A 12,719-nucleotide genomic window follows, 5' to 3' on the forward strand; every position below is an offset into this window, starting at 1 on the left:
AATAATTTATTTTCTTTTTTTGAAAATTGGTTCAGTGGCTTCATTTAAGTCTTTAAATTGGAGTCTTTATTCGGTTTACATCGGATGAAAATAGGTACCGAATTCAAAGAAAGTTTCTGAATGTTTGATACATTAACCGAATGAAATTGAGCATTTGCTATTTTATCACTGTCCCTGTCCTCCATCTATACAGGAAAAAAACACTTACATTCCAGGGAAGGCGACATTTTTAATATATCAGTATACTAAACACAGTTTTGTTCACTGTTTTTAATTTATACACTTTTCTTTAATTAATAATATTTTTCATTTATTAAAATTAACTAACATTTATTAAAATGTATTCGTTAGTTTATTAATGGAGATACTCCAATTATCAATCCTTCATCTCCTCGTTTGATATGGTGAGGAATTGTCTTTGGAATCATTCTAAAACAGAAATTTTTTACTAATTATACCACTTGATAGCTACTGAAAAAATATATTAAAGCCTGGACTTGTGGAACCATAAAAGAAGACTGGATATTTAGATTTTTTGGGGGAATTTCAAAAATTATCGGCCACTTGCTACATACTTTACTGAGCAGATATGCAGGATTATTCACCCAATCCGTCCATTAAAAATTTATTAAGATCTAAAAGTGATACGAATTTGAAAATTTGAAATTAAGTTAACTTCAATGTGTACTATGTATTGACACTCTGTAAAATATGAACATTATGTGTTTAATGACTGCGGAGATACGCAATTTTAAAATTGGTCATTTCAGAGGCACGTTTTTAATTGAAGATAATATATCTCAAAAACGGTAATAGCTAAGTATAGGACATTATACATAAAATATATCTCAAATATTACGTAGAATCAGAAATAAAATAATATACTGAAAGTCCCATTTAAAATAAGCAAGATGACAGTTATTTCCGATTAAATCGGAAGTGGCAGGAAGTTGAAAATATTTTTAAAAAATAGTACATGTCAAAGTTAACTTAACTCTAGATTCCCAAATTCGTATCACTTTTAGATCCTAGTAAACTTTTAATGAACAGATTGGGTGAATAACCCTGTATAATACATAATTTCAATTAGGTGAAGGAAAATGGATTTCACCTTCACATGTGATTGGTTACTTCAAGTCAGCCAGTGAGATAGGAAATCGATAAATCGCAACTCATATTATCAGTGCGATATGAAACCAACCAATGACAGCTCGCATTTCCATTGACTGGTCTATCTATTTTATAGCAACAACTGTAAATATGTTGATTTCTTAAAGTTGCAATTTGAAATTAATAACTGATGATTTAGCAAACGAGCCATGAATATTTTTCCAAGAATATGTTCTTGTACTGTCTACATTTTCTCTTTATTATTGCAGTATGTGGAATATTTATATAGCATTTAGGCAATAATTCACGAGGTGGATGATTAACGAGTTGAGCGCGGTTTAGTAACTGAAAGTTCATTAATTTGATCCCTGATTGATTTTTGTAAATTATTGATCGTAGAAAAAATAGATTGTCCAACTTAGATGGATTATTCATGTTACTTTTAGACCATCAAAACTTCGCCCTAGTCTTACTTGACCGTCCTATCTACCCTTATTGTGCAATATACTTACTATTCTGCATTTTTTGAAAAATAAACATTCTTTATTTACAGTTTATAATGTTGAGGTGCCCTGTAGAATTCCTTATAAGGTAAAAAATAAGATTTACTTACGTTATGCAATCAATTATAGGACATACGGACATACATAGGGTACAGCCAGTACAATCATCAGTAACACGTGCAATGTGCGTATTTGCATCAAAATGAATAGCTTGATAGCCAGAATCATTGCAGGTCATGTAGCACTTACCACAATTAATGCATAGATCCTAAAAAAATGAGTTTAAAAAGAAAATTTAATAACAATATGAGACTTTTTGATCTAAATAACGAAGTCAATTTTCATCAAATTTAGGCGCAAAAAGTGGCTAATTAACTTAAAAGTGACAATTTCTCCTTTATTATAACTTACATCATCTATTAAAGCGACAACTTGTTGTTTATTATCCAATTTCTTATAAGGTCCAATATATTGAAGAGCACGACCGACGATATCTTCAATTTTTGGTGTTCTATTGGTTGCTTCAAAGCCCTTATTAGAATAACCTAAAGATGCTCCATTGTGATGAAGAGGTGTGTCGTTCGAATGTGGAAATTTTCCCTTCGTGTATAAATCTGCTGAAATCTCTTCTCGCTTTTGTTTGAATAGACCGTAATGTGGAAGTTTCTATCGAAAGAAAATGACAATAATTCATTTAGAACGTACTATTATAGCACATTTTCTTACTTTTCTTCCAAAAATGATTTAAGAGTTAAAAGATATATTCGAGAAAAAAAAACATACGTTTCCGACTGCATCATAAAGAGGATACACAGGTTTCCCTTTCTGGTGCTTGATTGTAGGAGGACTTTGACCATCCCACTCTGGAAGGCGTGCATCTAAGTACAGTAAGGCTTTCAATCCCGTAATATAATCGTCAATTAAGGTGAAATCTTGGTTTTGGACCGCACTGCAAATCTAATAGGTGCCCAAAAAAATATTTAAGTTAATGGCTGATAGAAGTTCCCTTTCTTTTATCAAGTTATTAAAATCACCAAATTTTTAATTAAAACTCACAATCAATATCGCTCAAGATCTTAGATCGCTGAGCAAATCATAAAAGAAATACACATATATTCTGCTTCTCTTATTCTTGCCGACAATGTAGTTTCAATTATATGTATATCAGAAGTTTCACTATGGTCTATTTCCTCTTACTTACCTGCACAGCACGTGCTCCTACTTGTAAGAATTCAAATGCAGAATGGGCAGAATCTATACCCCCAATACCGAATATTGGAAATCCTGGAAGGGCTTCTGCAATTGCTGCAACTGCACGTAAGCCCATGGGTCTTGTGGCATTTCCTGGAAATATTTAATTAATTAATCACTACGAATCGGGTGTTTCATATAAATCAACCACTGAATTTTTCTGCTTAAGCATAAGATTTTTATAAAAAGTAAAATATATGTCTTATAGCATTTTTCCAAGCTATCCAAATATCTTATCAAAAAACAGTTGAATCAATTTTGAATTCTCTTTGAACATGTTATCGTCATGTGTAAAAAAATATTTTTTCTAAAATCTGTTTCTCCCTCTAAATTTTAAAAAATTTCGTTCATCCTTCCTTGATGTTTTGACTTTGCGGATTCTTTTCAGTACGACCCTGATTTTCTTTATTGTTGCTGATTCGTTTAGCAATTTTTCAAAATGACACCTGTAAAGAAAAAATATAAAAAATATCGATTATAGGACGCTGTTGAACTATAACTGGAAAACCTATTTAAATAAGCAGGAATTTAAGCAAAAGCTATGACAATGCCAGAAATACGCATAGACAAAGAAAATTCTAATTTATACAAGGGCTCTAAATTTGGAAGTTAAATATCACATCTCAAAGCTTAAAAAACCAAAAAAGTCCTAGAATCTTTCAAATCTTAATCGAAATCGAGTTTATCAATTGAATATATGCAATAAATAATACAAATGCTCACTTGTTTTTCGAAAATATATTTGGACATTTTATTTTTTATAAAAATTCCACTATAAAGCAGAAAATCTAGTGAGGTCCAGGAGTTTCAGTTTAATAATACATGAGACTCCCTGTTAATGCAAAATAAACCACTATTTAAAGTTATTTTTCCAGACCTGAAACTCCGCCAAACGTGGTACGACGGGCAATACCAATACGAGGCCATGGTTCTCCCTTTGCATTAAGACCCATTAATCCTGAGACGGTATTAATGGCCGACACTCCCCAGGCCCCACCCTCATGGGCTGCTTTGGCTATCACAACAATGTCGGTAATATTGGGAGTGAGTTTAATAAAGAATGGTATTTCTATACTGTTTCGAACCCATCGACTTATGTTGCGAACCAATACTGGATCCTAAAGGAAACGTGGGGTATCAATAAATTAACAATCTAAATTTACTATGGTGAAGGAAATATGGGTAGGAGAATGAAACTACCCAGGACTTAGAACGTCATAATGGCGTGTATTGTCTGGTATTCTGCATAGCCAAACCATTTGGACGTCATTCCTGGAGAACTATCTCCTCCCCAGAGTCAAGAACCCAACTGGACCAGTTTGGGCCCAATCCGATTGTTGACAGATATGATCTACTTTGAGTTCAAAAATTTCTTAGTTTAACCATGAGTTTATTATGTATCATAAACTGGTCTTTCGGTTCTCTTACCTGACCACAAGCAAGTCCCATCCCAGATTCTCCCATACCGTGCGGACAACTTAAGTTTAATTCCAACATGTCTGCTCCACATCCTTGTGCTTTCTGGGCTAATTCTCTCCAGTCCTCTTCGTTATAGGAACACATGATCGAGGCTACAATAACCTTCAGAAAAACGTTTTTGTTATGTATCGTTGCGATAAAAATCTTCATAATGTACTTTGCTTGGAAAGTCCTTCTTGAGTTCCGCAATGCCCTTAAGCCAATATGCACAGTGCTTTTCTGATATGACTTCGATGTTCAAGAAAGAACTCTGATTTGGACCGAAATTGTGCCCCGAAGTTGTTCCTCGTATTATTCTTGGTGAAACGTTGGTCACTTCATCCTGCAAAAAAATCGTTCCCGCTTGGTTTCACTTGGAATTTTGTTGTTGTTCTTCATAAAACTGATATTTTTGAGTACAGACCTTATTCAAGGAGAAAGTTTTAGTAACAACAAAACCCCATCCTTGTAAGAAAGCTCTTCGGATCATGGCAGGAGTCGTAACAGGGGGTGCCGAAGCCAAACCAAATGGGTTTTCGAATCTAATTCCACAAATTTCTACAGATAGATCCACTTCATCGATAGGAGTATGAAAAATCGGTAACTCTGGGGTGGTATCAGGTGGAATGTCCTATTGAATCATACATGATATGATGATGAAATAAATATACAGTGCTTAAGGAAAGCCTTTCACAAATTCGATTAAAATTCAGTTTGTATTACGTTAAGGTTAAATTCATTATATTACAGTTAAAACTGGACATTAACTGCCACTGAAAAACCCTTTGCAACTTTGCCTCAATTTATCCGACTTTCTATCTCTTATGGTTGCCGAAAATCCCAAGTTAGTAGTTAAGTTTGCGACACCCTGTACAAGGTGGTCCAAATTCAGCGCTTACCATTGTTATCTGAGAAATTATGAAATTTTGGTTATCTTGAAAAATTGTACAATGAGTTACTCAATAGGATTGACTTTAAAAAATGTTTGCAAATTGGTTTTCATTATTTCATGATGCTGAAATGTTTAACATTTTATACCCATGAAGTTTTTCGAAATTTGGAAATTTTCGACCGTCTGAATCACGAAGTAAAATCGATTAACATTTACCTCTTTATTTTGGTTTTTCACTCTCAAAATTCATGCCTCACATCTGAATATTTTAAGATTAAATTTAATCTTAAAATAAAGTTATTTTTGTATAACTAAAAATGTACTAAACTTTAGGGCTGCACCTTGTAAGTTCTTTATTCGAAGTCTATTAGGGCGCGTCCCGACAAAATCGATCATTCCCCGCAAAAGAAAAAAATTGCATATCCGACCTCTCCACTCTGAATTCGATGCGAAGGTGCCCATTACACACCCTTAAAATCTTTCGAACATTTTTCTTGACTTGGAATTCTTTCAGCACATATTTTTTGAGGTTCAATTTCTCTTTTCATTTCGTCACCTTTTTATGCCCAACTAGCCTTTTTCGGTATAAAGGTATCTTTTCAAATATGTTTGTTTAATGGATAATTCCAGTAAACGTAATATTGTTGGAGGAGAGGTCCTAATTTGAATTCCAAATTACCCCTAAGAGGAGAATCTGACTGAAGTCCTTTTCACTTCTTATCCCTTTCCCGATTCACCGCTAAAGTAGAATCTTGAAAACCTCATCAAATAGAGGCGAACGCAACCACAAGCATAATCAATAAACCACAAGCATAATCATTTCCTTACATTTACATGTAAGTCTTGATATAAAAACGAGAAAAACGAACAGGTATTTACCTGCAAAGCGCAATGCATATACCATGCGGCGGTTTTACCATCATTAACCGACTCTACGGTGGTTTCTGCTATACCGCCCATATCGCCTCCTACCCACACCTTTTTATGGGAACTCTGCATGGTGTTGGTATTAATGATGGGTAAATTGCTTTCATTTAGTACTAAAGGATGCAGGGATTCTATAACTAAACGAAAAAGGGACTTAGTATAATATGAACTTTTTCATACCTGGTGTAATCATTAAGAACATCAAGGTGCACATACCATGCCTACCTCTAATATGCACGTAATATGCCATTTGGTAGTAGCCGGTAGTTTATGGAAACTACTACCTAGTGGTAGATCAATGAGGGAAAGAGTTTGTTAATAGGGAATTGCCTATATTGTTACCCGTTAGAAAAGAAGCTCATATCATGTTTTGTTTGAAGCAAATTATTGAAGAGAGATTCAAGATCCAATTGGGATTTGATAGCAAGAATCGAAGGCAAATTTATTCGTATGAATTTTTAAGGAAAAGGTATAATTCATTTGCATCAACATGAATACGGATAACGAATGTCTTCTACTAGTTGCCAAAACAGGAGAATTTTGCATTTTCCGGAACAGTTACATCTGACTATCCAAAATCTTGGATTTAGAGAATCCAAAAGTACAAAATCTATGAGATTCTAAGAACTTTAGCAACATACACCAATACTTACTGTCATTGTCCTCTAATCCAGAACCAAAAGCAGATATGACGAAGTCGGCTTTTAATGTCAGTAACTGGTCATTATCTGTAATCCATTTGCCATCTGATTGCTCTTCAGTCCGAGAGAACGTAACAGATGATATTCTATCCTTTTTCAGGTTAACTTTGTAAGGCGACAAGAACCCCATGAATTCGCAGTGTTCTTCCAAAGCTAAAGAAACCTCTTCTGGAACGGCACGAATATTTTGGAAACCTCTAAACAAATACCAGCAAAATCATTTCCATGCAATATGTATAATAGAAAAATACTGCACGAGTGCTTGGAATAAATTCAATTAAAAATCACATATAAGTCGGGGATTAATTGAATTGAAACAAACGCTTTGTTAATGCGATTCAGGGTGTCAATTTTTTTTTTAATCCACATAGCTCCTACAGTTCTTGAGATATTTATTTCAATTTTCAAGTGCATCTTAGGGCTCACGATTTGCATAATTCACCTTATCAAGTCATTGGTGCTGTGCACATGGCGTTAGTTTTCCTTATATCAGGCCTTCTATTACCATCCTTAAATTATTTTTAGAGCGCCATTGACTGATGCCATACATACGTTAAACAAATTGGACAAAAATGAAAAAAAAAAGTGCCTGGACTTACTTCCGATATATCACAAAGACTTTCCTGGCCCCACATCTCAGTGCTGTTGTGGCGCAATCAAAAGCGGTATCTCCCGCACCTAGCACTAATACTATTCCATGAAGTGGCACCAGGGAAGAAGAAACTGAACTGCAACCCATTTTTGAGCATGAAGCCACCGGTGGAAGGAAACTTTTTGAGGTGTAAAATCCATTGGATTCGGTTAAACCCATAAATATTTTATCAATCTGTAAAAGTGGTATTTATGTAGTAGACCTGTTTGCACAGTTTAAGTATAACTTAGCATGCGGTTAAACTTAAGATTATGATAAACAACAGAATATTTGTCAGGTCTGAAGCTTAAAATTCAGATCGATTATAATTCCTGGCTGCACAAAAATAGGGCTTTAATAAGTCAAGTGGTGTGTTTCAAATAATCAAAGCTCAAATCCGCTATGAAAATTAAATATCTACTCATGAAACGCTCTGAATTTGAATTATGCATGGTCCCTGAAATTGCGACAAATGATTAGTCGATAATCTTACTTTGGGATTTGGTAATCCAATTGCTATAAACACAGCATCGAACTCCTTCACCAGGCTTGCGACAGTAAGGTCACTAGCTGAAAGGCTCCTCTGAAATTCGATGGTAACACCTAAATCTCTGACCAGTTTAGCTTCGAAGTCAACTGCTAGTTGTGGTAATCGATACTGAGGAATCTCAGAGGTGCTGCACCAAAATTATTTAAATAGAAACAATTATATACATATATATATGGTATCTCAAAAATATAGAAAAATATATAATATAAATATTTACATAAACACTATAAGTATTTTCTTTAGACAAGAAGCACATATTCCCAGATCAAAAAATCTCATAAACAGATTTTATTAGAACCTCGCGTATGTTCGCTTGACATATCTCTTAGAAGATATCCTATGATTATTGAGATAATTGGACCTCTTTACGTTTTTGAGATATTATGTATAACGTAATAATACTATTAATATTTAATGTAAATAGTAAATTAAAATAGAGTTACAGAGATGGAAAATATAGTTACATGAAATTATTCACCACAAATTAAGCAGTTCAATCCTACCTTAATCCTCCGAGCCATTTCTGCTTCTCATATATGATAATATTCAAATATCCTAATCTGGCTAAAAATGTGGAACACGAAAGGGAAGCTGGTCCTCCACCAACTATGGCAATTTTGGCATCCAATCTCTTGGATAATGGAGTACTTTTATTTCTAATCTGGGGTACGCCCATTTTACTAAAAACCTAGTAAAACATTATGGTTTTACTACTCATCTCTTAGGCTACTTGCCGAAAAGAAAAAATCAAAATATTCAAATCTAAGGTTTTCACAGAACCACTACACGACCAACACTTCTCTGGTATTATGTATATGAGGATGGACTTAATACTCAAACGCAAACTCAACATACTTCAACTGCAAAATGTTGCAAGCCTCCAATATTTATGGCACCTTCTTCTGTGGCAGCTAAATTGCATCCCCCAACACAAAGATCACTAGTTGGACAGACCATTCCGCAAGACAGTCCCAGGGGATTATCACTTAGTATCCGTTTTGCTGCTCCATATGGATTTCCATTGGCAATTGAAGTAATGAACGCCTTTGGAAATAAATACATAAATACAGGGTGTCTCAACCATGAGGATTTCGATGATCGTAAAAGATACGAAATCGGCTAGATTGGGGCAAAGTTGCACAATTTAGAGTTCAAGAATAAGCCGTTTAAAATTTGAAAAAATCCAATGATTCTTGGAGGTGTTTTAAAAAAACTGAAATTGTGGAAACATTTTTCCTTGTCCACCTCATTTCATTAACCAATGCGGAGAGTCTTGAAGAAAAATGAATATCACCCGTTAAATTCCATTTTAAACAACAGAATCATGTTGGCCGGCATGTTCATCAGATCTGTCCGTGTTAGATTATTATTATTTACTAAGAACAATGAAAGTAAATATCATTTATTAATCTGTACCCACCGACATTACTGAGCGGTGAAGGAAGATTATCACAATTTAAAGGGCCAAAATAAAAAAGGGACGTTTTGAGAATTTAAGAAGACGCATAGAGCTGTGCTTGAAAGGAAAGTGCCAGCGTCGAATGGTTGCCGAAAATCAAAACGTTGAATTTCAAATATGGGATCCCTACATTGTGGAGGAGAAATAGTGTGATAATGAAATGTCAATCATTTTGAATCACCTCGACAAGTACGATAAGAAAAAATTATAAATGTTTTTCCAAGATTTCAGTTCTTTTCTAATTTCGAGAGACATATTCTTGAGCTCCAAATTAATCAAATTTACCCCTATTTAACCAACTTCCTATTTTTTATAGTTACTGAGATCCCCATGGTTGAATTCGAAAATGGACACTGTATAATAAGAAATAACAAAATCAAAATTAAGTTATTTAAGTAAAAATTTTGGCAATTGATGTCGCCTATAGATACGAATTTATAATAGGAATCGTACTTACTTTTATATCTATTTGCGTAGGACAAGATTTTTGGCATGGAGCATCCGCGCATTTAAGACACCGTGCTGCTTCTTTTAATGCCCCTCTTTCTGATAATGTCGTAGGTTTTATGTCGGAAAAGTTGTTTTCCAAACTTGTGCATGCCTTAGGAATTACAAATCCAATGAATTTATCAAAAATAATTAGTACCTCGAAAGAAAAGAAGTAAAAAGGTAAAAGGGTTCAAAATGTATTGTGCTGTAGGCAGCTCCGCACCTGATGTCTATTCGAACCTAAAGTTAAACTCGAAAAGTCTTTATGCTACATCTGGAAAACGAAGAAAACAGCTTTTTCCAGAGTATCATTTTCTTCGTAGAAATGTATATCAAAAATAGTTTTAGGCTTTATCCTAATCAAAACAATTTACGAGATATTTAACGTTAAAATAATTATCAGTTTTCCTATATTTCAATAACGTAAATATTTAGTTTTCGTTAATCTAAAAGTGACAAAGAATTTTCATAGATACTAAAATTACCTAGATTATATACAATATACAAATCTTTATCTCGCAAGAAACAGGCTATCGACCAATTGGTCTTTCTGCTCTAGATTAATATTTTCATTACAAAGCTTACATTGCATTGCTTCCCTGTGCTCCGTTTCCAGTGCTGTTTCCCTTTTTTGGTAGTAGCTGTAGATTGCAAAGTAGAATGATGTCGTACTTTAGGGTTTAACTCCAAAAGACTCTACAAATTAACATTTTTTAAAGCATGGAATATCCGTTAACGGGAATATAAAAATGTCGCAGTGCTCTTGAGATAGTTACCAAGGAGAAATCAGTTAATTTGTCATAAACTGAAATAAACACATGTGGGAATTACTAAAGTAAGGAATTATCAATTATTAATCCATTTCCTATATTTCTCCTTAAAATGAAGGTAAGGTGAACCATACACGTTTCCATATAAAAGGCAGATATTGTTGTCACAAAAACAATTGGTAATGGATGTGAAATTAGTGCAAAAATGAATAAATTACATAACCAGAAATTTTGGGGATCGGGATCGTTTTAAAAAATCTCTCGATTCGGCTTAATTTCGATTACATAAAATTTTCTTAACATGTTTATACTCTAAAATCTGCATGTTGAAGTAAACAAGGCATAAAAAATGATTTTCGGAAATTTGACTTTCTGACTTTAAAAAATTCTTAAATTTATTGATTCAGACATTCTAGAACCAATGGTGTCTCGATCTAACAAAAAGAGTAGGTTCAATAGGGGTTCAAACTGTAAAAAATTTAAGGGTGGCAGCTCTGAAACCCTCCTACCTGGATCGTATTTTTTATGAGCACGAATTTGCTATCCATTTATTAAAGTGATCTCATTATCTTTAGGAATTTAATATTAATATTTTTCCCTTTTGGTTGTGTTGTTGGGGGATGGATACAAAAGTAAAAATTCCAAAGGAAACAAGATGTATGACAGGATGTACGATCCAGATTGATTGGTAATTGGGATGAAAAAAATAGTATATCTTAGTAGGAGTAAAAATCTTTGTTGTGCTTCATCCAGTTGCTGGCCTCAGTTTTATTTGGTCTGCAATCTCTGACCTCGGCACAAAAAAAAACACTTTTGCTCCTAGAAACGTAATATACGATTACATGCGCGGAGGACAAGCAAAGCACATTTCTATGACTCTTTTGCAATTAATTGGAAAATGGGATAGATACAGGGCCAGCATTAGTAAATCTGGCGCCGTGGTCGTAATTTTTAATCACCGCTCCTCTTCACCCAAAAAAAACCACCGACCAGGAAAGTCTTCCCCACCTAGCCATCCCCCAACCTCGGCCCCCCATAAGGCCGCTGAGAAGTAGGTACACATAAAGATTTCTAAAATGAACTTCTCATTCATGTTGAGTTTTTTAATTTAATTTTTACAACTCTTAACACACTATAACATAATCTTAACACAGATTAAACACAGATATGTACTGTATTTAGTGCTGAAAAATCCAGTGAAACTTTCTATCATAATATCATAAGATCTCTTACCTCAATATCTGGAATATCCACACTCACTTTTGCCATCTTCTACTATATCAGACTTGTATGTAAAATACATGAAATGCATTGACTAAAAGTCTAGCAACCATTTAATTCTAGTTATCACATTAAGATTATGAGCTGTTTATATTTGTAATAATTTCTATATTATTACGAGGATACTGATAACTTATCCGAGTACTAAGCGTTACAACGGCGAATACATGTGCCAAGTGAAATAGCTGTACAGGGTGTCATGACGATGAAAGCCAATCATATATTCTTTGAACATATCGAAATCAGAGGGTAGCAAATTTCAATCATCTATTTTGCTCCCAACTCCTATAGTTTTTGAAATGCTATCATCCTATTTTTAGCATAATTTATTATATGTCTGGAAATCTAATTTGAAGCACACAAAATTATGCACTTCTTAGGATTAATAATTGGAAAACGGTGGCAAACACGTAAAAGACGCAAGAGATAAAAATAAAACTAAATTGAACAAATGGCTATCACATACCGCAAAAAAGTCTGATACGGAAAAAAGAGGACTGCAAAAGCCTCAACCAACTCGAACTAACCAAAAAAATATCACTTTGAATAATTGAGAAGTCTACATGTTTAGACTTCATACTCTCTAAATTCATATTGCATTTAATTGTCAATATCTCCGAAACTGCAGGAGCTCTCAGAAAAAAAATTAAAATTGAACTTGAACGCCTTCTGTGTACTTCTATGTCTTAAAGCTTTG

General features: G+C 34.0%; 1 protein-coding gene across 1 annotated transcript; it reads right to left on the minus strand.

Annotated features, from left to right (window-relative positions):
• Positions 1 to 257: 257 nt before the first annotated feature.
• Positions 258 to 12,104, minus strand: su(r) (dihydropyrimidine dehydrogenase su(r)). The gene is made up of 18 exons (XM_066403565.1): positions 11,975 to 12,104; positions 10,557 to 10,667; positions 9,940 to 10,083; positions 8,879 to 9,067; positions 8,527 to 8,711; positions 7,967 to 8,150; positions 7,442 to 7,668; positions 6,795 to 7,039; positions 6,094 to 6,278; positions 4,747 to 4,953; positions 4,501 to 4,665; positions 4,293 to 4,445; positions 3,742 to 3,982; positions 2,815 to 2,957; positions 2,397 to 2,570; positions 2,025 to 2,279; positions 1,724 to 1,881; positions 258 to 429 (listed from the first exon to the last, which is right to left on the minus strand). The coding sequence occupies exons 1-18, from the start codon at positions 12,008 to 12,010 to the stop codon at positions 348 to 350; spliced, it is 3,084 nt and encodes a 1,027-aa protein (XP_066259662.1). The 5' UTR covers positions 12,011 to 12,104; the 3' UTR covers positions 258 to 347.
• Between the last annotated feature and the right edge of the window lie 615 nt (positions 12,105 to 12,719).

Source organism: Euwallacea similis, chromosome 30 (assembly GCF_039881205.1).
Source record: "Euwallacea similis isolate ESF13 chromosome 30, ESF131.1, whole genome shotgun sequence".
Classification (NCBI taxonomy): Eukaryota; Metazoa; Arthropoda; class Insecta; order Coleoptera; family Curculionidae; genus Euwallacea; species Euwallacea similis.